Source organism: Corticium candelabrum, chromosome 6 (assembly GCF_963422355.1).
Source record: "Corticium candelabrum chromosome 6, ooCorCand1.1, whole genome shotgun sequence".
Classification (NCBI taxonomy): Eukaryota; Metazoa; Porifera; class Homoscleromorpha; order Homosclerophorida; family Plakinidae; genus Corticium; species Corticium candelabrum.
The window spans coordinates 5,590,273-5,615,428 of NC_085090.1; the positions used below are offsets into that span (position 1 = coordinate 5,590,273).

General features: G+C 42.0%; 1 protein-coding gene across 1 annotated transcript; it reads right to left on the reverse strand.

Annotated features, from left to right (window-relative positions):
- Nucleotides 1–644: 644 nt before the first annotated feature.
- On the reverse strand, nt 645–24,749 carry LOC134181011 (AP-1 complex subunit gamma-1-like). The gene is made up of 25 exons (XM_062648203.1): nt 24,657–24,749; nt 21,784–21,993; nt 17,564–17,688; nt 12,458–12,514; nt 12,319–12,403; nt 10,930–11,026; nt 10,749–10,825; nt 10,601–10,696; nt 10,177–10,257; nt 9,682–9,780; nt 9,572–9,627; nt 9,144–9,257; nt 6,581–6,721; nt 6,470–6,524; nt 6,153–6,275; nt 5,964–6,053; nt 4,764–4,891; nt 4,465–4,569; nt 4,228–4,322; nt 4,080–4,144; nt 3,902–4,016; nt 3,361–3,453; nt 3,095–3,261; nt 2,933–3,031; nt 645–951 (listed from the first exon to the last, which is right to left on the reverse strand). Exons 2-25 carry the CDS (start codon nt 21,982–21,984, stop codon nt 850–852), a joined length of 2,466 nt encoding a protein of 821 aa, XP_062504187.1. The 5' UTR covers nt 21,985–21,993; nt 24,657–24,749; the 3' UTR covers nt 645–849.
- Nucleotides 24,750–25,156: the final 407 nt, after the last annotated feature.

Below are 25,156 nucleotides of genomic sequence, written 5' to 3' on the forward strand. Positions count from 1 at the left end.
GCAAATGGCCCAATTTGGGTACCTGGGGTGATATTAGCCGTCACGGGTCCACTGTCTTATCAGTGTCAATTAGTCGATGGACGTCGAGTACGCCGACACCAAGATCAGTTGCGGAAGAGGGAGGTAGAGGTAACACCTCCAGTAGTTAGGGAAGGACTGAGTTGTGGTGAAAGACTACCAGAGATAGTGGACAGTTTTGAGAAGGCACTAGACCCTGTGGTTGCTGGTGGTCCTTTCGACCTAACACTAGAGGATTCTCTAGATACACCAGAAGAGCCAGTGATCTGGGCACCGATGCCAAGTCAACCTACAGTAAGTGAAAGGAAACTGTCACCTGAGCCAATGTCAACGCCGGAATCGGTAGCACCAAGACGATCGACAAGGATTCGGAAGGAGTCGAACCGTTTAGACTTGTGATTGTAAATTGACAGAGTTGTTGCTGTGTTGCGTAGTTAGCTAAAGGTAGTGGGAAGGGGTGTAGTATCCGGGTGCTCGTCATCCGGGGGTTTGATCCTGGTAGTAGATCTTTCAATAGCGAACCACGAGATATTACAGTCGACATTACAGCCACTAAAAGCGATAGACAGACTCCTAATTCCGCACGAACCACGCGGCCAACAGATTTCAGTGCAACCCCGTACCGTGCGCTAGACTAAAATGTGACGCGTTTATTTCCACTGTAGCAAAATACAATTTGAAAGCAAGTCATAGCCAACAGCTGCCAAGCTACAAGTGCCATCTACCAAATAATCTACAACAACTTGACCAGAAGCACGACGACAACAACAGTCACACAACAAGCAAGATGATCGACGAGCAGTACAAACTAACAGTCATCTGACTCTCATATTACTGAGAAACTGCTGGTGGAAAGTCGCCAATCTCACCTTGTTCCGTCACAGGGGATCCATTCAGACTGTATGAAATCCGCAGTCTCATCCTCAACTGTTGCTATAAAAATAATGAATATTAATTAAAAGACAAGCAACAAAGCATATAATCTGTGACTCAATAAAGACAACCAAACAAACCTTGCTAATGGGAATCTTCGCTAATTCAAATTACCTTTGGCGTCCTGCCTTGCGTACCCACATCTTATTGGGTACGTTATGGTTACAGTAGAACCTCACTAATCTGACAGCCTCTTGCCAAGCCCTGTTCAGATTAGTGAAGTTGTTTGGATTTCAAAATGCCAAAACACGTAGCCTTCCCTTGGAGGTCCAGACTTTGCCTCGAACCTTGGAACATTTGCATATCTCTACACATATGTCATGTTTGTAGTAAAGGACACCGCTGCAACGACTACATGTACTTCTAAATAATGTAACAGTCAGGACTTATAATACAGTATACAGTGAAACCTGTACCAGCGACCACCTTCTCTCAGCGACCACCTGGCTTTAGTGACCCCATCTGCCTGGCACGGAACGTTGTCCCATACAATAGCTACTGTACTAAGCGACCACCTGCCCAACGCGACCAACGACCAACGACCGCTAATCGAAAGGCCCTACAGCAATTAACACCTCTTCTAAGCGACCACAATGTACACGTGTACACCTTTATGGTCTTGATTACACATTCCAACACAAGTGTCACCTCTCAGAGGTGTTGCGGACACACGTGCGGTACACTTGTATTCGGAGACGAGTGGAAAAAAGACCTCCTACATCAAGCAAAGAGGCGATGTGAGGATCGAGACAGAGAGGATGTCGTTGACGCTGGACAACATGGCATTGACACAAGTGACACTGAAGATGATGATGATTATGATCCACCTCAAATGCGAGTTCAAACTTACAAACAAGCCGTAGAGCTCGTGGACGACCTATTCCAGTTTTCACTCATCAAAAATGATCAGAAAATGCTGGATTTAGTTGCAAAGCTGGAAAGTGTGGTGCAGAAGATGAGTTTGGAAGCCAGGCAGCAGCAAACTCTATCCAGTTTCTTTTCCCTGTCACAGTAGCTAGCTTTGATTAGAACAGTCTGTAACCACATGGACGAAATACAGTATGCACATTGCACAAACAAGAAACGAGACGTTTAGCACTTTGTAAGTTCCCTGTCGTGGTGGTCTGGCATGCAGGGCCATAGGTGCGTGGAAGCGCGAGGCTTCCTCTACTAAGCGGCCACCTGTCCTAAGCGACCAATATCCCTGGGTCCCACAGGTGGTCGCTTAGTACAGGTTTCACTGTACAATAAATAACAATCCGCCATCAATTTGGAACGTGGAGGTCACGCAGATGAGGTCACAAGATTGTAACCCCTGTTTGCCGTCTGTTGTGCCTACCCTGTCAGACAGGGAGGTTAATTAATGAGAATGAGCCTGTAGCAGGTGGGTAATATGGTAAACATAGATACGCGTTTTCTGAAAACTAGATAACTGCAACCCGGATGAGGCAGCCCAATAGGATCTGGGTACGCAAGGGAGGGCACCAAAGATAATTTGAATTAGCAAGGATTCGGATTGGCGAGGTTCGACTATATCTAGTTTCCAGAAAATGCAAGTATCTTACTATTTTAAATCATGACTGTCACATTATTTAGAAGCACATGTAGTTGTTGCAGCATTGTCCTTTACCACAAACACGACACATGTGTAGAGATAACATAAATGCGTCAGTGGTCTAGGTGTCCGAGGCAAAGTCTGGACCTCCAAGGTTATGCATTTTGGCATTTTGGTAATCAAGACAACTACACTAATCCGAACAAGGCTTGGCACGAGGCTGTTCAGATTAGCAAAGTTTTACTGTACTCATGCATGCCACAGCCACCATTGCAGCCAAACAAACAGTTTCATACTTGCATTATCAACTGACTACCATACAGCAACATACCAAAACTATAACAATCCACACACACACACAAACACACACACACACAAACACACACACACACACACACACACACACACACACACACACACACTTACCCGTTGAGGATTCGCAACCTGAATGATTTGTGTCACACTGCCAGAATTAGAAGGTGGAATTACATTCCCAGATGGTGATTGAATGTTCAACTGGAATGCCTTGGAACAGACACACACACAGATAGACAGGTGTCATTCTCACTTTCCTGTTGTAAGGAATACCTTTGGTACTGCTACTTGAAATAGAAAGTCCGTCATTGCTACAGGTTGGGAGTTACGAGCAAACATTGAGATGTCGACTATGTTGCTGGGATTGTTGGCAATTTTTGAGAACAAAAATTCAACAGTCAATCCATTCTTGTTGAACACAGTCATTGAAGGTATGGAACCTAAGAAATCCATAGTTCAGACATACAAACTGATAAACAGGCTGTACATACAGACAAACAAATTTAAACAAACAGACAAAGATGTGCGATAAAGCATGCCTGTATCAGTTGAAGGTGGGGTTCCGCCACCCAATAAATCCATTAAGCCTGAGCCAGAAGATGGAGCATTAGACTGCACAGGCTGAACTGCAGCTACAAATAGAAACCAAATATAAACTATCGCCAATCATGCAAACATATAGACAAACAAATTATATACACATAAACAAGAAAGAAACAAAGAGACAGAAAAGAAACCAGAAACCATAAAAGAAAAGCTTACTCAAGTAGACATAAATACAGAAAGACAGGCAGACAGACAGACAAAAAGATAAAAAACAAACATACAACAAATAAACCAACAGAGACACACACAGAGATAAACAGACAGATAAATAGACAAACATGTAAACAAAGAAGCAGACAGACAGATACCAGCCAGCCAGCCAGCCAGCCAAACACACACACACACACACACACACACACACACACACCAAGCATATGGCATGAAGTAAATGCCAAACCTACAAATGTCACAATACGATAATGTCACAAGAGTCTCATTCACACATTCTGTTTCACCATTATTTGTCCTCCTCACCTGGTGCTGATACAGACAGACCTCCCAAGATGTCCAGCAGCTCATTGCCAGCTTGATTGGACACTGGCTGTTCAGCTACTGCTTCAGAATCTCCCAACAAATCTAGAAGACTGGCCTAAATGTTACATTACAGCATTGATTAGTTAGTTCCACTACAGACTTCTGATTCAAATGTTACTTCTTGAGCGGCAGGTTTAACAGGCAGTGGCGCTGCTTGTAAACCAGGTAAAGTTGCTGCATTTGCTGTACAAGATGAAAGAAAATGTAAATTTACAATGTACTAGCAATTAAATCAAATCATGACTCATGCAACCCACAAATCTTACCTTCTGTAGGTAGAGACTCTCCTGCTCCGTTTGTGTCATTGACACTAGCTGACGCCTTAACATCTGGCAATGGCATCCTTTCTAACAAAGCTGATCTAACACAAAAATGAGATGGTGAATAGGTTATTAATGCATACACCCACATGCATACCCACATGCACACCCACATACTCACACACACAACTACACCCACGCTCACACACAGCAAGAAATCACAACGTGTACCATCACTAATACCTCATGTGATTAAATGCACTAAAGAGCTGTGAGTATTCAACCGATCGTTGCTGCAGTTCGACATCCAAATTTGTTCCATATTGAGCAACTAAACCCTGAATACGTCTACACATATCAGACCATACATTAATTAATTAATACACCCATACATAATCAATTGCTACAAAGCCAGTCAGATGAACACAGACAAACATACAGACGAAACAAAGACACAAATATTGTTGATACAAACTTATAAATGCAACAAACTCTAACACAACTCATACGTACTGAGAGACAGACAATATAATATTTCTCACTCTACTGTCTGTGTGAATCTGGTACTGAGCTTCATAACGCTTGTCACGGCAAAATTAAGGGAAGTTGGCAACGAATGAGGACTCTCCAATACAGCTTGCAATACATTGAGCGCATCAGACTCACTCACCTAGAGTACACAACACAACAAATAATCATTTCCCATAAACTAATCAAACAACAAACTACACAGTTTTTGCATCAAATCAATATACCATATTTGCCCAAATATATCCCCAGGGCTCAAGAAAGCTCCCATCCTCAGTTTTGGCCAATGCTCTAACATTGTCACACCTCTTTCTACAGTGACTGTCTGCCAGATTTGCACTGCCTGTAGGAACGCTAATAACATTATTCTTCACTTGCTTACACCTTTGACAACATGCAGCAGCTATGCAGAAGAGAACTGGTTCATTGACTGAAGTTTTAGTGTTGTCAATGCAATGGCTTGTTTGGTGTCAAAATATGCCAAGAAATTTAGCATTAGCATTAGCTTAAGCTAAATAATTAATAACTTCCGCCAATTAACACCTATAGGTGTCACATTATCTAGTAATGTCCCATCCCCTACTATTCCTTGGATGCCAACCATGTAATGGGATCAGGCGAGTACAGTGTTGCAACACCACTTTCCAAACCTCTGCAAATAGTTCTAGATATTATAGGTTATCACATGGCTACAAGAGCAATAAAGTAGACTGAGGGTGGTCGCTCTGATAAATTCGATATCATCTGAGTGACATGTGATAACTGATTTATATCCCATTTCCCAATCGCAAGCATTTTAGTCAGGCAGACGATTGAGCCTGTTAGTGGAGCAGTGGAATGTCTTTCTTGTTCAATTTCTATGTCAAGTGACTACGAATTGTTGAGTAGCACATGTATCACAGTTGATGTGTATGTTGACAACTTGATAGACTGCAATTTGGAACTCATCATATAGTAATTACTGGTCATCCAGAACCATGGGCTGCTGATAACTCATATCAGACCTTGGGTTGATAACCTATATGTATATCAGTCTATCTTGGGACAACGGAGTGATATACTAAGTTTATCACTCCTCCGGCTAATTGGAAATGGCCTAGCAATAAGATATTCAAAGTACCTACCAGATCTTACCAGATAAAGATCCTACCAAAACATCATCATCTGCTTCTACCACTACAAAATTAAATGTGAAATGATCTGACCAAACTTACCTCAATAGCCTCTTCTCCCTGAGTTGGTCCCAGCAATAGCAGATCACCATACTCACCAATACACCAAACACCAATTTGAACAAGGGATTGCTAGCACAAAACAAACAACAGAACTGTTACCAACTCACACAAACAGCAGCGTAAACTCAGGCCATTCCAGTTTCAGTGCACAGAGACACTTCATCATACCTGGCTAATGTCACCACTGAGAGCAACATAAAGCTGCTGCACAATGTATGTATGGAGTTCTGTCATGCCAGCAAACAACTGAATGAGAACAGGAACAAGGTCTTCTTCTACATATGCTCCTGCCTATAATATATCAACAAAAATTAGTGTTGCTACATAATGCATGTGTCGTGTATCAAGAAATGCATTTTTTATATAATCTAATGTATTACAATATCCATGCCTCCACCTTCAAACCTTAGCATAATGCATTAGAGAATCCAATTCAGACAAAATCAATAAAAATGCAATTTGATCGATTCGTGAAAACGACTCACCATTGTCAACACTTGCAATACGGTATCTACATGCCACTTCTGATCAGGAGCGTGTCTAACACAAACATGCATGTCTTTCAAACAATATACACATCCATGACCGCCTCTTACTTCTCAGCTGCAAGAATGAGATTAGATGCAATATATGCCTTAAACTCCATGTCTGCGTCGGACAGAAAAGACACAATTTCCTTAGTAAGACTCTTCACGTTACTGTCATTGATTAGAGCAAAACATAACTCAATAGCCCGTCTGTAAACAAGACACAAATATTCAGTATTCATTAGACTCACTCTTTATATCTCAAACAACAGAAACAACACATTCTTCCAATGCACACATTTAGCAATCGGTTTGAGGCAGTGTTCAACTTCAACTGTTTCAACGTAAATATCTCAGCACAGCTGTGTTGAAACGAATTGATGCTTACACAGACGCAAAAATAAAACAGACTACATGAATAGGAATGCTTCAGATACAAATCTAAATCACATGCTTTCTAACACCCAAGATACTTTGTTCACTCTAATGAGTTAAGCCTACAACTTGAATATTTTGTTGCTTCACTCTTAAGTGTTGCAACTACACAGTTGACATACAAAAGAACTATAGTGATCGCAATCAAGGGAATTTCCTTGCAGGCCCTGTTTAAAAATTCATGACATGAGGCATCCAATATTAGAAGTCAATTTACAGAAAAAGAAAGTATTAGTTGTAAACAACAAACATGCTAAAACTAAAAGTCCAGAAAGGCCAAGTTAAACCTGGTTCACACTATGACACCAATGCTCAGCTGAGCGTCAAACTTCAAAGAAACCGCCTGGACGTTGGCGGCATCCTTTGATGTTGACGCCGAAGTCAACGCTGGAATAGGATTCATTTCTATTGTTGACGTTGACTTCGACGTCGACATCAACATTGTAGGCTTTAGTGATAAATGCCTGAATGACCTTCTAATTCATACCACTATATCATGAAGTCTATTTTTGCAGTATCATAATATTCTCTGCTTATATAACTACAAGCTCCAATGCCCGGCTTTGCCCGGGGGACAACACATGCCAGGTGCTTCTCCTTTCCACTTCATAGCGCCGCAGTTGACACACACGTTTGTCATAGAGCCAATACAACACGGAAGTGGAGAAGAGACAGGTCGCCTTTATAGGTAGAGATTATAGCATTTATGACAGACAGACAGACAGACAGTTGTGATGTCTTCCTCTACCCATATTGTCTACTCCTCTGTACCAACATTGTCATCATGGATTGTAGACATCTTTACCTCGCGTCAGCGCTAGGCGTCTTCTATGGTGGCCATGCACGTTGTGATGTCCATCCATGTTATCCGGGAGACAGACAGAGTGTTCAGTTTCTTGTTTTTTAGTTGTCATTGTAATGTAGTGTATCGTGCTTTGATTAATTTGATTTAGCCTGTAATAGTTCTGATTTATGAAAATATAATACCATTGACAGACAGACAGACAGACAGACAGACAGAAAAACAGGTCGCCTTTATAGGTAGAGATTATAGCAGAAAGTATCTAAAAATGCGTTTGATGCTTGGAGAGGCAGAGGGGTGTAGCCAGGTCACGTACAGTTTGTATAGAGAACCGTTTACTGTCACTAATTAGCCGTGGTGTAAGTGCTTTTACCGTCTAGTAGCAGCAGACAGAATTCTCATTCATAGTTATATCCCGTTCAATTGCCGTTTCTAAATCCCGTTGATTTTTGGATTAGCGATTGGGTGAAACCATTTCGACTTGGACGTTGCTGCCGTTGCGAGGAACAGGTGTATCGAACTTGGCATCTATTCGACACGTGTCCAGTTTCAAAAAATCCCGTTGATTGGATTATTGATCCCGTTGAAGCCATTTCGACAGTCCCGTTGCGGAGAACAGGTGTATCAAACCTGGCATCTATAATTTCGACGTGATCCCGTAACGTGCAAGTCACGTGCAATACTTACACGGATAATCCGTTCCCCGTATACACGAATGCTGACTCTCGTCATTTCGACAGTCCCGCTGAACGTCGTCTGTTCGAAGACGTTGCTGGCGTTTCGGGGAACAGGTGCATCAAACACGGCAGCTCAGTATCTAACGAAGTCACGACTCGTACCGACTCGCGTCATTTCGACAGTCCCGTTGAACGTCGTCTCTTCGAAGACGTTGCTGGCGTTTCTGGGAACAGGTGCATCAAACACGGCAGCTCTTCGACGGTCGCAGACTGGCAAACGACTGTGTGCGTATTTTTTCGAGACCCGGATATCAGCAGAATATCTTCCATTCCCCGACGTCGCCCGCAATAGACGACACGCTCGGCGCGTACCGTCCGACGTCGGGAACGGGCAGTCTAAATTTGGTGGAGACACGATGCGCCGTTCCGGAGATATTCGCGTGCGAGCGGAAGCGAGCGCGATCGGCGGGAAACGGCGTCGTCGTGGGAGAAGTCAGGAAGACGACCGCGGTCTGACTTTTGACCTGAATGAATTCGGCGTGCGCGAGCGAAATTCGGCCGAGATTGGACCCGCCGTCTTCGAGAGACGCTCGTACGTACGGGCACACAGACAGACAGACACACAGACACCTCTCCTTTATATATAGAGATTTAACCATTGCAAGCACTACCATCAAGCTGTGCACACAACAGTAATACAATGAATGGTCTCTCTTACCTTCTAATGGATATGTCTGGATCCTTTAAACAATCAACAACGGTGTTCCTGTGCCTTTGAACAGCTGTATGATCAGCGTGAGCTGTTTTTAGAAGAGTGTTCAGAGCTACATATCTAAAGAAACACAGTAGACATGATCACAACAATTATCATTCATACACACAAAAACACAAAAACAGAGCTTACGATAAACAGATAGCAACAACATACCAGGACAAGATCATAAACAGTAAAGCAGCACACATACTGGATACACAAGACACGTGTGGATCCACAAAACCCAGGCATGCACCCACATCCACGCGTGCAAGCCCACCCACACCCACACCCACACACCCACACACCCACACACCCCCCCACACACACACACACACACACACACACACACACACAAGTGCACAATAGCAATAAGAATCAAGGACTTTCACCTGATATTCTTGTCTGTATTAAGTAGAAAACGTCCAAGAATGTTCACTGCCAATACCTACACAATACAAACTGCACGAAATGCATTAATACAAGGCAAGAAACGACACACTCGCAGTCCACTCTCTGAATTGATATCCATGATAGTCAAAACAACTTCATACAGAATTGAGTTTCCTACGTTCTTGCTTGTCTCAGTATTTGTAGCAACCTGGCAACAACAGTCACAAATTAAAATAGAACACAAAAATAAACACTTAACTGCCCCATAGCATCCATCAACCCATTGAATGCCGTATGCATGCATACACACACACACACACACACACATACACACACACACACACACACACACACACACACACACACACACATGCACACACACACACACACACACATGCACACACACACACACACACACACCACCACCACCACCACCACCACCACCACCACCACCACCATCACCACCTTACAACAAAATGCAAGGCAACATAAAAACCACAGATAAGATAGCACTCCAACAGACAAATAAATAGTGAACGTGATATGGTGACAAACATTAGCCAGACATACTACTTATAATTTATGATAGTACGTGCAATCCTACCTGAGCAAGAATGTCGTTCATTGCATCGCTTGTTTCATTGTCACCATGACCTAATACTCGTAGTAGTCGAAGGACTTTTACCTGCGTATAATACAAACATGTAGCTGGTGTACAAACAGAGTCTGAGACTGATAAGGCAAAGAGATACAAACTGAAAGACAGACAAACAAATACAGAAACAAAAGACATAGAGGTAGACAACAGCACACAGAAAGTGGGAAGAAAACAACCAAGTTGATAAGTATGTGGACAAGTAAAAAACAAGTAAAAAGACAAACAACTTCACACCAACAAATCAGACAAAAACCAGACAGCATAACAGTTCATCAAAAAGGCATGCACACACACACACACACACACACACACACACACACACACACACACACACACACACACACACACACACACACACACGCACACACACCTGTAAAAATGGATCACTAATACCAGAGACATCGTGATCAGGAGAGTAGCCAGACATTGACAACGTTTTCAAGATTTTCACCAAATTTCCTACTTGCTGTACCAAAAACCTATCAGTACATCAACGACTAACAGATGATGCATCAAACCTTCTTGAAGTGAGGCACAGTGTCTGGACTAACTTTGCACATTTCAGTAATCAAAACCACGCCACTCAACACAACACCTGAATACACAAATAATGACTACTATGTAGCAATATTTATCTGGCTGGCCAACTACAGTACGAAAGCTCCATGGTTGAGTGACTAACCCAAATGCATGACTCACCGTGGTTCTTCTCTGTCAGTAGTTGTCTTGTCACTGGAACAAATGAATCCATCAGTTCTGGCACTTTGCTGATCATTCTTGTAGCACACAGTGCTGCCTACATTCAAGATACGTAATTACACAACAAATGTACACACTATTGTATATATGGCATCATGGCTTATGTGATCACTAGCAGGATAGAAAGACAAAAAGAGAAATATATGCAAATAAATATGCCTACATACAGGTAGTCAAACCATCGCATAGATGGCAGAAAATCAAGCAACAAATAAGTTTGAGTTAACGTAAGTCGGGTTCACAGTACGACGCTAGCACAGCATCCTGGACGCCGACAAGGATGCTCAAATGAGTGTAGTGAAGACAAGACGCTGACGCCGTACCATTTACACAGTATTGCGTCTGACGAGCGTCCCATCACACAAAGAACACACTATGAAACTGGTCTGGCGGAGCAAAGTAACCATGTGTGTACTCGTGACAGACATGGACAACGATGTTTTGCTTTTGTTGCTGCCCCGCCGTAGTCTCAAGCATTTTCTTTCCTATTTAGGTCTTTGTAGTCATTTGACTGGACTTGCCAAAGACAGGAAGAACCACGCACACACTCAATTACAACTTCCATCAATGCCATGTGAACTAAGAGAATATCCCGGATACGTGTAGTTGCTCTGACTGACTTTCGATTGGTTGAAAATGAGCATGTGATGTCATCAGACGCTGGGTCACCTCTGGCTAGGATGCTCAAGTAGAACTTCTCTCTATTCCAGTGTTGTGGACGCTAGGCGAGCGTCGTGCGAGTGTCAAGAAAGCTGACATGTTCACAGCGTGACGCTGACGCTCGCTCATCATCAGCATCCAGGACTGTGAACTGGGCTTTACAGAAAGACCAACAAATATACAACAAAACATTACAAGTAACAATTATAAACATACAGACAAAGAAATCTATAATTTATGAGACTATACTCTCAAAGCATGAAATAACGACAGCCCATCAGCCAATGGCCAACCAAACAACGCCTGTGGCCAACCAAACAACGCCTGTGGCCAACCAAACGAGAAAACTGTACGAACATTGACATGACAAATTTGACAACAGACAGACACAGACAGACACAGACAGACAGACAGACAGACACACACACACACAAACAGATGGACAAACACACAGACAGACACATGGACAGACACACAGACAAAAAACAGGCAGTCAGAAAAAACCCAGCAAGCAGACACACAGACAAGCATACAACAAACAAACAGCCAAACATACAAACACAGACAAAGGACAAACAAAGCAGGCACCAATTCAACAGAGACTTTAGTTGCTTCTTATCAAAAACAAATTCTGCTTTGTTTCATTGCAAAAAACAATTAATGACTAACCTTCTTCTTGATGTACGCATTTCCCGTCTTCAACAACTTCTCTACTTCAGACACAAGATCACGACACATCTCAAGAGAGCAAATGCTAGGGCAAAATCAAGTAAAGAACAAGCCACCTGATAATCAACAGACAACTGACCTCCCAAGTGTGCAAAGAGCTAAACCAACTACATACACAGATTCGTGATTCAGATCACTAGAAACAACAAAAAGTGATTGAGCTTCAAACGATGTAGCAATCAAGTTATTAACTGTAAGTAGACTCAGCCAAATGGCAAAATGGCAAACGGATAAGAAGATGCCATTATGCAAGAGCTATGAGCCGTGCTAAGCAACCTACTGGAGCCTGGCCAGGTACTCGAAGGAGCCCTGACTGCAACGCCATCTGTGGTGTGGGCACCTGAAGTCCCACCCAGACCCCAGTGGCTGATAGACTTTGTCGCAGTTGGGGGCCTTTGCCACCCCAGTCAAAGACCAGATACTCATGTGTACTCCTGAGTTGAGAGAAGCAATTGTGTGTGAGTTTCTTGCCCAAGGGAATATGTCATAGCTCGCCATCACTGTGACTTCAACCAGATGTACTCACTCCATAACCTGAACCAACTGAGCTATAGCACCACAGACTAGAGTCAGTCTCCCGTTCCTGTTGTTTCCTGTATGTCACTCTGAAGCGAGGAGAAACTGGTACCAGACTGCCTTCTTCCGGTGCAATTTACTTTTAAAAAGTGCCTAATGTATAATCTTTACATACTTCAAACAGACAGGATTACAAACATGACTCCAGGGACCTGTTCTACGGTCACCACTTGTGTCATAATTGTGCAGTCATTGAGACGTTCACAAGAGCTCCGACCACTATCGATAGCAGCCGTAAGTCACCTGCTGATCATGACGAGAATGTATCAGACTTAATTACACCAAAAGAAGGCGGTCTAATACCAGTCTCTCCCCGCTTCAGAGTGACATGTACGGAATGGTAGGGTAGGGACACAATGGCTTGAGTCTAAACTGAAAGTCCATCCTGATAAAAAATCTGTTTAGTTCTGTGCACTGAAATCACTGCTTAGAGTGACAGAGTAAACTGCTCACTGCGTGTTCTGTTTTGCTTGTCTATCTGCTTGTCAGTCTGTCTTTCTGTACGTAACTTACACTGTATGTTATGCTACATCAGTTGCTGAGACATCTGCCTGGTCATTTGGTTAATTTAGTCATCTCTGCTTGTCCATCAGATTGACTGTCTGTCCATCTGTCTTCACCTATCTGTCAACATAACAGTCAATGTCTGAACTTAGTCATCTATCTCCTTGTCAGCCAGACTGATTGTCTGTCTGTCTGTCTGTCTTTCTCTCTGCCTGTCAGACTGATTGTCCATCCATCTTCACGTGTCGCAACCTAACAGTCTATGTCATACTGTTTGTCTGTCTGTCTGTTTGCCTGCCTGCCTGTCTGTCTGTCTTTCACTATTGAACACAAAAAGCAAAATCTTACAAGAACACCATTGGTAAAACTGTTAAGCTAAATGTCCATCTACTAAAACATAGAGATAGAACACTACTAAAATTCTAATGAATGATGTTCTGAATGTCTCTTTCATTGTCGTCCAATTCTTCATTTCCCTCTGCAATTCTTCTAAGTTTTCTCAATATTACATTGGAATTGGACTTCTGAAGGCATATTGATAGTCTCTTTCTCCATTGTCCTCTAAACTGTGCTTCACTTGATCCACTTTCTACATTTCTTGATCTCTTGGCCAGCAGGTTCAAATATTTGTCTGCATTTCCTCCCCAACAACCAAAATGTTCAAAACTCAATGGAAGGAAGGTAGCTTTGCATGACCCTGGATGCTGTTGATTTGAGTATTTATTCATTTTTTCTCCTCTCTTTTTGCAGCTGCAAATCTGTCCTCTCTCGATGCTCTTACCACTGTGTCGCTACTAAATCGGTGTGCTAGAGAGAAATCGAGTTCGACATTGGCACCTATTCCTGAATCATATACTATTATGTCTGGTCTGTCTTCACTGCCTATCCCTTTCGTACCGGAGAACTCCGATGACTACCAATGTCCCATATTCTAGATCACATGTTGGGCACGTAATGCCTACATCACTTCCGCGAAGCGCAACTGCCAACAGGAAATCTCAAACCAGCACCTAGAACGGCGACGAATCCATGTAGTAGCATACGCTAACATTTTTTCAATGTCTAGAAACTATACAATGCATTGAACTATGCACGGGTGCATTTCTTTCGGCCGTATTGAGCACCATTGCGTCAGAGAGAACGTGCGCTAGGCATTTATCCATATGGATAAATCCCTCTGACGTCATTACTTGATGACGTAGAGAGATGAACTTGATATGCCCGGATAGCCCATTTATAGAGCTTTCGAATGGTATGACGTTTATTACAATCCAATCATGTGCGGCGACGTCAGAGGCCAAAACGTAACTTGTATTCGGATCTGAAGCTGTCATGCCTGACAAACCGAAGCATATCGTGAAGCCACGTAGAGACGACAACTCCGTATATGGCAATACACCAACTTGGAAAGCGGCATTGGACAAAGCTACCAATTTCGTGAAGTCTGACGATGCGAAACAGCACTCACAGGGCAGCAGACAATGACTCCGACTTGTTGAGCAAGTTCATCCAACCGGACTGGAGTGGCGATGACGAGAGTTTGGACGATCGCCCTGATCCCTCTTCTTGGAAGAAAAAGTCTGCGGCTTCTAAAGCTCCTTGAGCGAAGAATCACATGAACAAAGACGAAGGTCGCAAGACCAGAGAGTGTGATATCGTTTCGCATACCTAGTTTTGACATTGTGAATAGCATGAGTTCGAATGTTTGGAACGTTTTAGAGTAGTTACAACCAGGAACATGTTCGTAGTGCTAGAACATGAACGACAACGGTTGTTGTACGGCTTTGTTTGAAAAGAATGTGGGTGTGTACAGCCACACAAGCAGCTATGTGATCAGACTGGGTCATGTGTGCCGTCAGTAGATGCATGCATAGTCAATGTCTACAGAGATGTAAGTTTCGTTTCAGTGAGTTCTTTCTACAAATTTCTAGAGATTTTTCTGGGTCTTTATGAATTATGGGCGGTCGTTACGTACTGGTAAATGGTCGAACGTCATCACATAATTGGAAAATTGTGGGAAAAAGTGAACACGTGATCGACTTACGGGTCCTCCGTACCGAAAGGGATAGCTATATATTGATTCTTAGGTTCTTTTTTTGTGATGCAGTTGCAAGTCCCTGAAACACTGACACCACTCTGCTACAAGATTATTGTGTTCCCACACAGGGCCTCCACCAAGCTTACAAGTGAGGAGATGGTAACCATCAGCATCCAGTTCCCTGCCAAAGGTTACAATGTGTTACACAAGAATTGAAAGGCATCGGTTGTGCTAGTCTCAGAAAAGCCGCTATCTGAAATTCCTTCTTATTCATTGCAAACTTTTCTGAAATAGGGACTGATTCTAACCAAGCTCCTGCTCCCCTTCCTTGTAGAGATCGTAACCTGGCAGCATCTCTAGCACCTTTTTGCATCATCTAAGATCAAATCTGCCCTTAGTTTGTCGATTCCTTGAGTAATTCGTTGCTGAAGCTTCACAAGATTTAAAGACAAATCACAAAGATTTGGAGCATTTCCCAAATTGTCATTCTAAGATGGAGACAAAGATAAGGACAAAAAAAGTTGAGGTTAAGTGATATGCCAATGATTGAGATGGTAGTTCTAGGTCTGTTGAGTGAATAGTATCAACAGATTTTCGCAAGCTTGGGAAGCGGAGAGGTAACTCATGAATACTGTGAGCCCAACCTGCTATAAAGGCAACGTTTGATAATTCTTCCGTTGATATCAACCCAAAACCTCCATGCTTGATTTTAGAGTAGCTTGTCTCCACTTGCACTCATCAATTGACTCTAACTTCAAAATATCGTTAAATTTAGTTCTAGTCAATTCATCATGGATCTTTGCAGCAGATTAAAGACAAGAAGGAACAACTAATCTAGCTAGGTGGTTTATCCTTGGTACATGACAATGTCGTAAAAGTAGTAGTGCACTCTGTGAATCATCCAACTCAGTTAACTTTGTGCATAGATCTTGGCCAGACTTAGAAATCTCAATACATTTTGACTCCACATAACTTGGACTTCCAATTGGTGTTCCTAGTATTTCTGTACCATCGATTACCACTAGAATTTCAACCTGGCTATCAATAGACCCACTTGGACAATAGAGCTCACACTTTCTATTACAAATATCTAGATTTATTTTCTCAAATGATGATTTGATATCTGATAAAATAGACATACAGCAATTTGATGTCTATGTTTGTAGACATCAAATTTTGATATCTATGATCCTACGACATACATGTCATCAAGATAAGCCAACATGGTTACATTAGGATTTTGTTGCTGTAGCAAAAGAAGATTTGGCTGGATTGCTGTAGCAAAGAGAGCAAGTCCCAATGGGTCACCTTGCTGAATTCCTTCCTTTCACTGAATGATGACACCAGATTGATTCTTGGTGTATATCAGAGATGATGGCTTTGAATACATTTAATGGATGTGAGCTACTATCCCAGGAAAACACTTTGAGATTTCTTCCATGAGGCACTTCCTGCTGACAGAGTTGAAAGCATTACTGACATCAGTTTTCAAAACAGACCATTCAGGGTTCTGATCCATAAGCAGCTGTATATGATGAGCCAGCAACTCTGCTCTTCCAGCTGTTGCCACTCCATGTTGTATGGGGCTGAAGTGCTCTGAGAAAGATGATCGTTCCTGTAAACATGTTGCCCTAGCTGTAATCCTCCTTAAAGTCTCCCCAATTGCTATTGGACGAACATCTCCAATAGCTTTCGGAAAAGCTATAAGTCAAGATGCTGACAACAAAGGAATAATGTTAGGTGGAACGTTACCATCAGCAATGAGAGCATAAACAGAATGCAAAAAATCAAAAGTAGAATGATTGTCTTGCATGAACTTGAAACGTACGTACCTCCATCCGGATGGACCACAACTTGAGCCTCTGGGAGCTTTCCGCAAAACTTCGCTCACACTAGATTCTGTCAGGATGGGTTGTAGTTTGTCTGTCTGTCTGTCTGTCTGTCTGCCAATACATATACTTTCAAACATTGAACTATTATACACCATCTAAGCAAAGCAACAGTCTGTCTGTCTGTCTGCCTGTCATTTGCCTTGTAACAGCCACTGTACAACTAAGTATAACTTACTTCTTGAGACAGTTCGTAATCAGCAAGTGAACATCCTGTCTCTCATCGAGCAGCATCATTGCCCCAAGATATCCAATACGTTTGTCAGTAAACTTCGGCGACGCAATCAATTTCATACACTCCAACTACAACATCACATCACACATTTAATGAAGTCAAACATTCACACAATAATTAAATTATCTGCCAAAAACCTAACTTAACATACATTTTAAATAAAATCTACCCTCAGCCAAAAGATATTTAGTAGACGTGTATCTCCAATAGATGGCAGTAGAGTCAAGAGGTGGATACAGGGATGTTGCTAACATTTCTGGATCCACCTCTTGAGACTCAGAGTATAGTAATCATCTGCTTGGTAACTTTCTTGCACTAATATAGTAACAAAATGGTTGCATACGACAGTGAAAACTGTACAAAACAAATCCACAAGTTCTACAGCAAATGAAGAGTCTTCAAGGATTTTCTGTGGCAAGAGTGCTGCCTGAGAATGAGGGTCCAAACTTGCTCTTTCTTCACTTCTTCAGTCGACTCTGCTGCATTTGTTTAATTTTAAATGCCACGAATTACTTAATATTAACAAGTTTTAGTCCCTTAACAAATATCTCAGATCTGCCGTTGGAGTCTAATACTAACTTTACACTAGACAATTTGACTAATTTGGCATACTTTGTGCAAGCACATGAAGAATACGTTACTGTTTTTACTTCTAATCTTATTTTGTTGATTCCAATGCAAAACCTTTCTAAAAGATTCTTTGACATGTTCATCAAAATCTTCACGGTTGCAAATATGGAAAAAATACGGGAATACGCAAAGGGAAATATACTATATGTATTGATGCTCAGTAACACAAAAATATGTAACACGTGGTTAGGTTATTAGGCCCTATGGTTTAGCTCGGACTAATTTAGCACAAGCTAAATGCACTTAGCTCGAGCCAACATCATTTACACGGGGCCAAATTAGCACGGGCCAGTTTGGCTTGAGTCAAATCGTCTAGTGAAAAGCCGGTATAAGTTTTAAATCGGGCTAACTTACGTTCACACTCCAACAAAATATGCAAAAAACAGAGCCAACTGTGCTAGCATGACATGATTGTAGCCTAACAGTAAAAAAGTGAGCAGTGCATAATACATTAATTAAAATGGACCAATGACATCACAACCTGTCACGTAATTTTTATAGCTCAGCAACTTTTTGATAGAGTCAATGCAGAAGCTTACTTTAATGCAAAAGATCAATTCTAGCTCTAGCTAGTCTGCAAGAATGAATTTGACAGTGAGCAAAGCAGTCCTTAATTTGTCTAAATCCACTTCTGCATCACAGAAAGTGTGAAGGAGTCCAAGACAGAACAAGCAACTTTGGATCAAAAGCAGATCTTCACAGCTAAGCAGGCAGTTTGTCCAAACCCCTACCCCCGAACACCCCAGCCTACGGACCTGCATGATTACAAAAGTCAAAGTAACAAATCAAAGTTGTTCAGATGCCTAGAGCATGCAAATGTGGTTAAGCACACAGTTGAGAAATTCACCATCCACATGCATAAACGCCAGCACATGCACTTTGCACATACAACTCAGGGTTCTCACTACAGCGTGGCACTGCGCCACGCTCCAGTAAGAATGCACCACACTCAGAAACTGTAAGCTAGGAGTTCAAACTTCTCAGCTAAGAAATGTTTGAGAATTCAATACAACTGAAACACAATACCAAAGGTGACAATACTAGGCTCTTGCAAAGTAACGCGGGATCATAGCCTCACTCTAGACGTACGTACAAATGTTGATTGCAGTCCTGGCCGGATAAGCTGCCTCTGATTCTAGTCCTGGATGCCCTTCCTGTGACCCGGAAAGCACACGTCTTGTCCAGGAAGTGTACACCTAGAATCTACTCTACACTAGTCATGGCTTCATGCAAAGCAACAACAGTGGTCCACATCAATCAATGTCTGACTAAACAGACTTTTTGTAGTTCGTCTACAAAACATGCGCATGCACAATCTATGAACATCGCTAAGAAGGCGTACTGGCAATCGAAGTTGATTTCCTTGCCAGGGCACTTGAATGTACGTTATACGCAATAGCTACAACACAAAGTCTACCTCAACTCCAGTGCACATGTCTGTGTGTCGTGGACCCGCCCATCCACGCTCCCAAAAATTTCTAGCAAGAACCCTGCAACTGTCTGTAAGTGTGTTCACACTGAACAGCCTTGACTCGTAAAGACACTTAAAGATAAGAATAGAAACAAAGCACAAGGCAAAGCAGGGTTGTCCCCAGCATACAAAAGGCATGGCACTCTGCCGTGCCTTGGCTCCTGCTTAATACAGGCCCGCCGTGCTTTACTGAGTAGGCAGTGGCTACTCTAGACTCCTTTCACACATTTTGCTCGGTGTGAGAAAATTTGTAGATCTCAGGATTCTGAGCATTCTGAGCACGTACAAGTATGTACCGAAAGCAGGTGGAGACAACCGGTAAATAGAGACGGAGTACATGTAGTTATGATTATTTAACCCCAAAACCGAGAAGTTCTGCATTGTGATGTGTAAAGCGCTGTCCTAGACCCGCCTCGTTTTGACATAAGCAGATAAGCTAAATGTTTAATTGCATTCTTTTAGAGTCACCATACACTAATTTAATTAGCTGTCTCTGTTAACAGTTGTTCTTTGAGTCTACTGTTCTCTTGTGTAGCTATGAAGACAACAAACTTTGTATTTTAAAAATTTACAAAGTTGTTTGAGGCAAGCACTTATTCTTTGCATATTATTTTAGTTCTTTGCCTAGAGCGCCTGAGATGTTTGTTGCGATGGTAAGACCAATTAGGGGGATGACTGTCATATGATATGAACTTGATTGCAATACAAGTACTCAAAAAGCAACAGTGGTTGTCCGCCCACAATTGCGTCGTTAGCAACTGCAGTTTCCCCTCTAGCATCACTAAACATTCTTTATTTAGGGTGTAGCTACTGCAGAATATTAGACGGCTTTAGAGAACTAACAATAAACAGGTTAACAATAGAAATAAATGAGGAAGACTTGTCAGAACTGCGACAAGATTCTCCATAGAGACCGAAAAAATGATAACAATGACTAGCACAACAAGCTTGATTCTTGTTGCTATTTTGTTCTGAGCATCTAGGCGAATCTAAGGCGTGTCATTGTAGCGGAGTAGGTAGCGGTCTGTAGATATGTTGCCCCTCCCAATCACGTGCTTTCGACTGATTATGCGAATCGAATATCTATTGCTCGAGCTCTGAAAATTTCTCACAGGCTTTAACGGACTTTTTAGTTTGACGCGTATTCCAAGTTGTGATATACTGCAATGTGTGAGTCATACTAATCCTTGACCTAAAACTTCTCTTTTTAGCACAATGATCGTGGTAAGTCATTGCGAGAATGTGCACACGCTAGATTAGTTTGGCGAAAATGAGTGCTCCATTACTGAAAGACAACGTAGCTGCCAGTCTACTTCCCCACGATGCTTCATCAGAGTTAATTCCCGTCTGTGTCAGTGGCGATGGCAACTGCCTCTTTCATGCCTTGAAAGTAGCATTGGCTGCAACCGAAAAAATGTTTGCAAGTGCCAACAGTTAGTCATCTTCGAAGAAACTGTGCCCTTATTCTAAGGCAAGCCCTTAGCGTCAGTGTCAGGGATGGTGACAAGTTGCATCCAGGATCATTAGTACAGTCATGTCTATCGAATGCTGCTTTGACAGCATTGACAAGTGTAGCGGTAAAAAAGCGTACTGTTGTAAACTTAAAAGGTGTTCTCTGTTCTTTTAACAGATAGTGGCATCTGATTCCCGGTAGAAATTTCCAAAAGCATTGCAACAAATGAGAACAAAACAAGTTTTGGGTTTGGTACACATCAGTAGAACACTGGGTATATAGACAGGTCTATATATACTATCTCTAATAAGACTGTCAAGCAAGTTTGATTGGCTTCTAGATTAAAATGCGGCCCGTTAAAAATTGTGCAGGGGCCTGGTCATGAGAATTTCCGCCATGCCTTACAAAAATCCTGGGGACAACCCTGCAAAGTCTTTTGTTCTAAGGATGAAATAAGTGTCAATCAGTGTAGGTGTAACCGCAGTTGAGCTAAAACAGACTTCGCTAAGTAGAAACAAAGACAACTTGACCATCAGTGTGAACGCACTATATTCCACATTTACAGTCAAACAACAACTTCATTGATAATATAACTGTATGGCATGTCACCTGTCCAAAATGAGCTGGATATCCTAGCATGTGAATGTAGAGAACTTTGGCTACATTCCGACATCGAAAGTCGTTGTCTTCGTCTCGAAACAGAGTCCGAATGCTCGCACACTCCTTCGTCACAAAGTCGCGCTCATCGGCTGCGGTTTTGCAAGCACGAATCTGCTTGATGAGATCACGCAGTTTTGTAGGAGCAGGCATTCTAAAGTTCTAAAAACATATTTTAAAACTAATATTACTAAGTGTACAGTGTACTTTTAAAAAATTGTTAATATTAGTATCACTCATCTGCAAGACAATTTGAATACCTAGTCATCTAGTCGAATGTTAGATATACCTAATTAATTAAAATAAATAAATAAATTTAATAATATAAATAAATAATGTGATTATCAATATCAATAAAATGTTACATATACCTAATTAATAAAATAAAATAAATAAATTTAATAATATAAATAAATAATAAAATATAAATATTAATAAAATGTTAGATATACCTAATTAATTAAATAAAATAAAGACATAAATTTAATAATACCGGCATCATCCAGATAGGCTTGTGGAGACTGATGACATTACTATAATGTGGGATACCACCATCCCCACTGCCAGGAAGATCGAAGCCAATCGTCCAGACAGCTGTCTCAGAAATAAGAAGACAAACACTTGTCTTCTTATTGATATCAGCTGTCCTGCTGATGGCAACATTGGCAAGAAACATGCTGAGAAGTTGGCGAAGTACAGCAACTTGCGAGTGAAGATAAGCCACATGTGGCATTGTCGAACACTGGTGGTTCCGGTGGTCTTGGGAGCTTTGGGCACAGTACACGCAGGTATTGCACGGTGGCTGGACATTATTCCAGGTCATCACAACCTGCAGCACTTACAGAAAACAGTGCTTCTGGGATCTACTCGGATTCTTCGTAAAGTCATGTCTTCTTTCTAGACAGCCGTGATGGTCTAAGTACTTCTGAAGCAGGGTTTGCTTCCGGTACTTGTAATAGACTTTACAAACCAGACTGATCTGGTTGAGCACGACAAATAAATAATGTAATTATAAATATCAATAAAATGTTAGATATACCTAATTAATTAAATAAAAATAAATAAATAAATTTAATAATATAAATAAATAATGTAATTATAAATAATCAGTTCTGATTCTTTCATGCAGATGATACGGGAGTGTGACTCTGGAAAATCTTCACACTCGATCAAGCACATGGCTTGTCGGTTTACTGCACAGCTGCGAAGGAGTCTTGCTTCGAACGACAAGTCGCAGAGCTTACACAGGAATGCATCCATCTCGGTTGAAGGTGGCTTCGAGCAAGCACCTGAAACAGATGCAAGACATTACCGTACGTGTTGCAGTTCTCTTCGTGTGCAGTCCTGGAGCGGGAAGCCTATGCACGGGCAGTATCGTCGTCTCACTGAGCAACCGCCTGTGGACATGAAAGAGACCTACGGATGGCTAAAGGCAGCGAATCTTCCAGCTGCAACTGAGGGACTGGTTGTTGCTGCTCAAGACCAAGCTCTTCGGACTCGGTACTATGAGCGCAAGATTCTACATCGTGATGTTAGTCCTACTTGCCGCATGTGCAGTGTAGGCCTGGAAACAGTCAACCACATTGTGGCAGGCTGTAGTGCTTTGGCACCGACGGACTACACTGATCGACACAATCAGGTGACATCCATCATTCACTGGGACGTTTGTCGCCATTTTGGGGTTCCAGTGGAGAGCAGATGGTACCGGCATCATCCTGATAGGCTTGTGGAGACTGATGACATTACTATGATGTGAGATACCACCATCCCCACTGCCAGGAGAATCAAAGCCAATCGTCCAGACATCTGTCTCAGAAATAGGAAGACAAACACTTGTCTTCTTATTGATATCAGCTGTCCTGCTGATGGCAACATTGGCAAAAAATATGCTGAAAAGTTGGCGAAGTACAGCGACTTGCGAGTGGAGATAAGCCGCATGTGGCATTGTCAAACACTGGTGGTTCCGGTGGTCTTGGGAGCTTTGGGCACAGTGCACGCAGGTATTGCACGGTGGCTGGACATTATTCCAGGTCATCACAACCTGCAGCACTTACAGAAAACAGTGCTTCTGGGATCTATTCGGATCCTTCGTAAAGTCATGTCTTCTTTCTAGACAGCCGTGATGATCTAAGTACTTCTGAAGCAGGGTTTGCTTCCGGTACTTGTAATAGACTTTACAAACCAGACTGATCTGGTTGAGCACGACACACACAATATCAATAAAATGTTACATATACCTAATTAATAAAATACAATAAATAAATTTAATAATATAAATAAATAATATAAATCTAAATATTAATAAAATGTTAGATAGACCCAATTAATAAAATAAAATAAATAAATAATAAAAATATAAATATCAATAAAATGTTTGATATATTTAATTAATTAAATAACGTAACATTTAAAAATATAAATAAACACTAAATACCAACAAAAGATCATTGGTCCTAACGCGCTTTAACCCAACACGAATTTTCTGCACGTCAAAAGTCCCGGATAAAATTGCAAGCAAACAACAACGCACTATTCTGATGCACAAAACCTCTCAAACTAATATGAGCAATAATGAAAACTTCAAAAGAAAGCAAACTCGTCACACGAAAAGACAAATCGACTGCGGGAAACGGCACTTTCAAAGCTTTCAGCAGCAGCTGCGCGTCCAGCGACATCTTCGTATGCTGCGAGATGTTACTCACACGTAGCAACTACATCCTTCGTCTTGAACATTATCAGGAGCGTCTCATTAGCGTTTTTGAGAAAACCACGTGAGCATGCTCGTCGCAACATGCAAATGTCGACTACACAGACACTCATCTCACCTCACGCAAACAACAGCAATACAATCAAACAAAAAGAATCGCCGCTAAACCGATAAAACGGCCAACTCCTGAAATGTGTTCTTGCGCTTGCGTAGTAGCCAAACATTGATCCAATCCGGGTTAGCAGCATACACGAGGGTCGATCTCCCGGATTAAATTCTCTCAAAATGGATTTCTCATCAACGCCGCCTCCTCCGGCTGGAACTCTGACAAGCACGCAACGCGAGGCCGTGATGGAGCAAGTACGCAACCAAATAGCGGTGACCAACGCTCAAGAGCTGCTTCAACGCATCACGAAGACGTGTTTCAAAAAATGTGTGACAAAACCGGGCACGCAGCTCGATAGCTACGAGCAGAAGTGTGTGGCTATGTGTATGGATCGTTACATGGACTCGTGGAATGCCGTTTCGCGGACTTATAACGAGAGAATAACTAGAGACAGATCGCTAATGAGCTGATCTGATTAGTTTGTATGTGGTCACGTGACCTACTATTGTAGT

Excerpts from the sequence above, each read along its gene's own strand:
- LOC134181011 (XM_062648203.1), bottom strand. The coding sequence starts at position 21,984 with ATGCCTGCTCCTACAAAACTGCGTGATCTCATCAAGCAGATTCGTGCT. Across the intron at positions 10,826-10,929 it reads ACTGACAGAGAAGAACCACG|GTGTTGTGTTGAGTGGCGTG; the intron begins GTGAGTCATGCA and ends TTGTGTATTCAG. Across the intron at positions 3,454-3,901 it reads TCTGTCTGTATCAGCACCAG|CTGCAGTTCAGCCTGTGCAG; the intron begins GTGAGGAGGACA and ends TTCTATTTGTAG.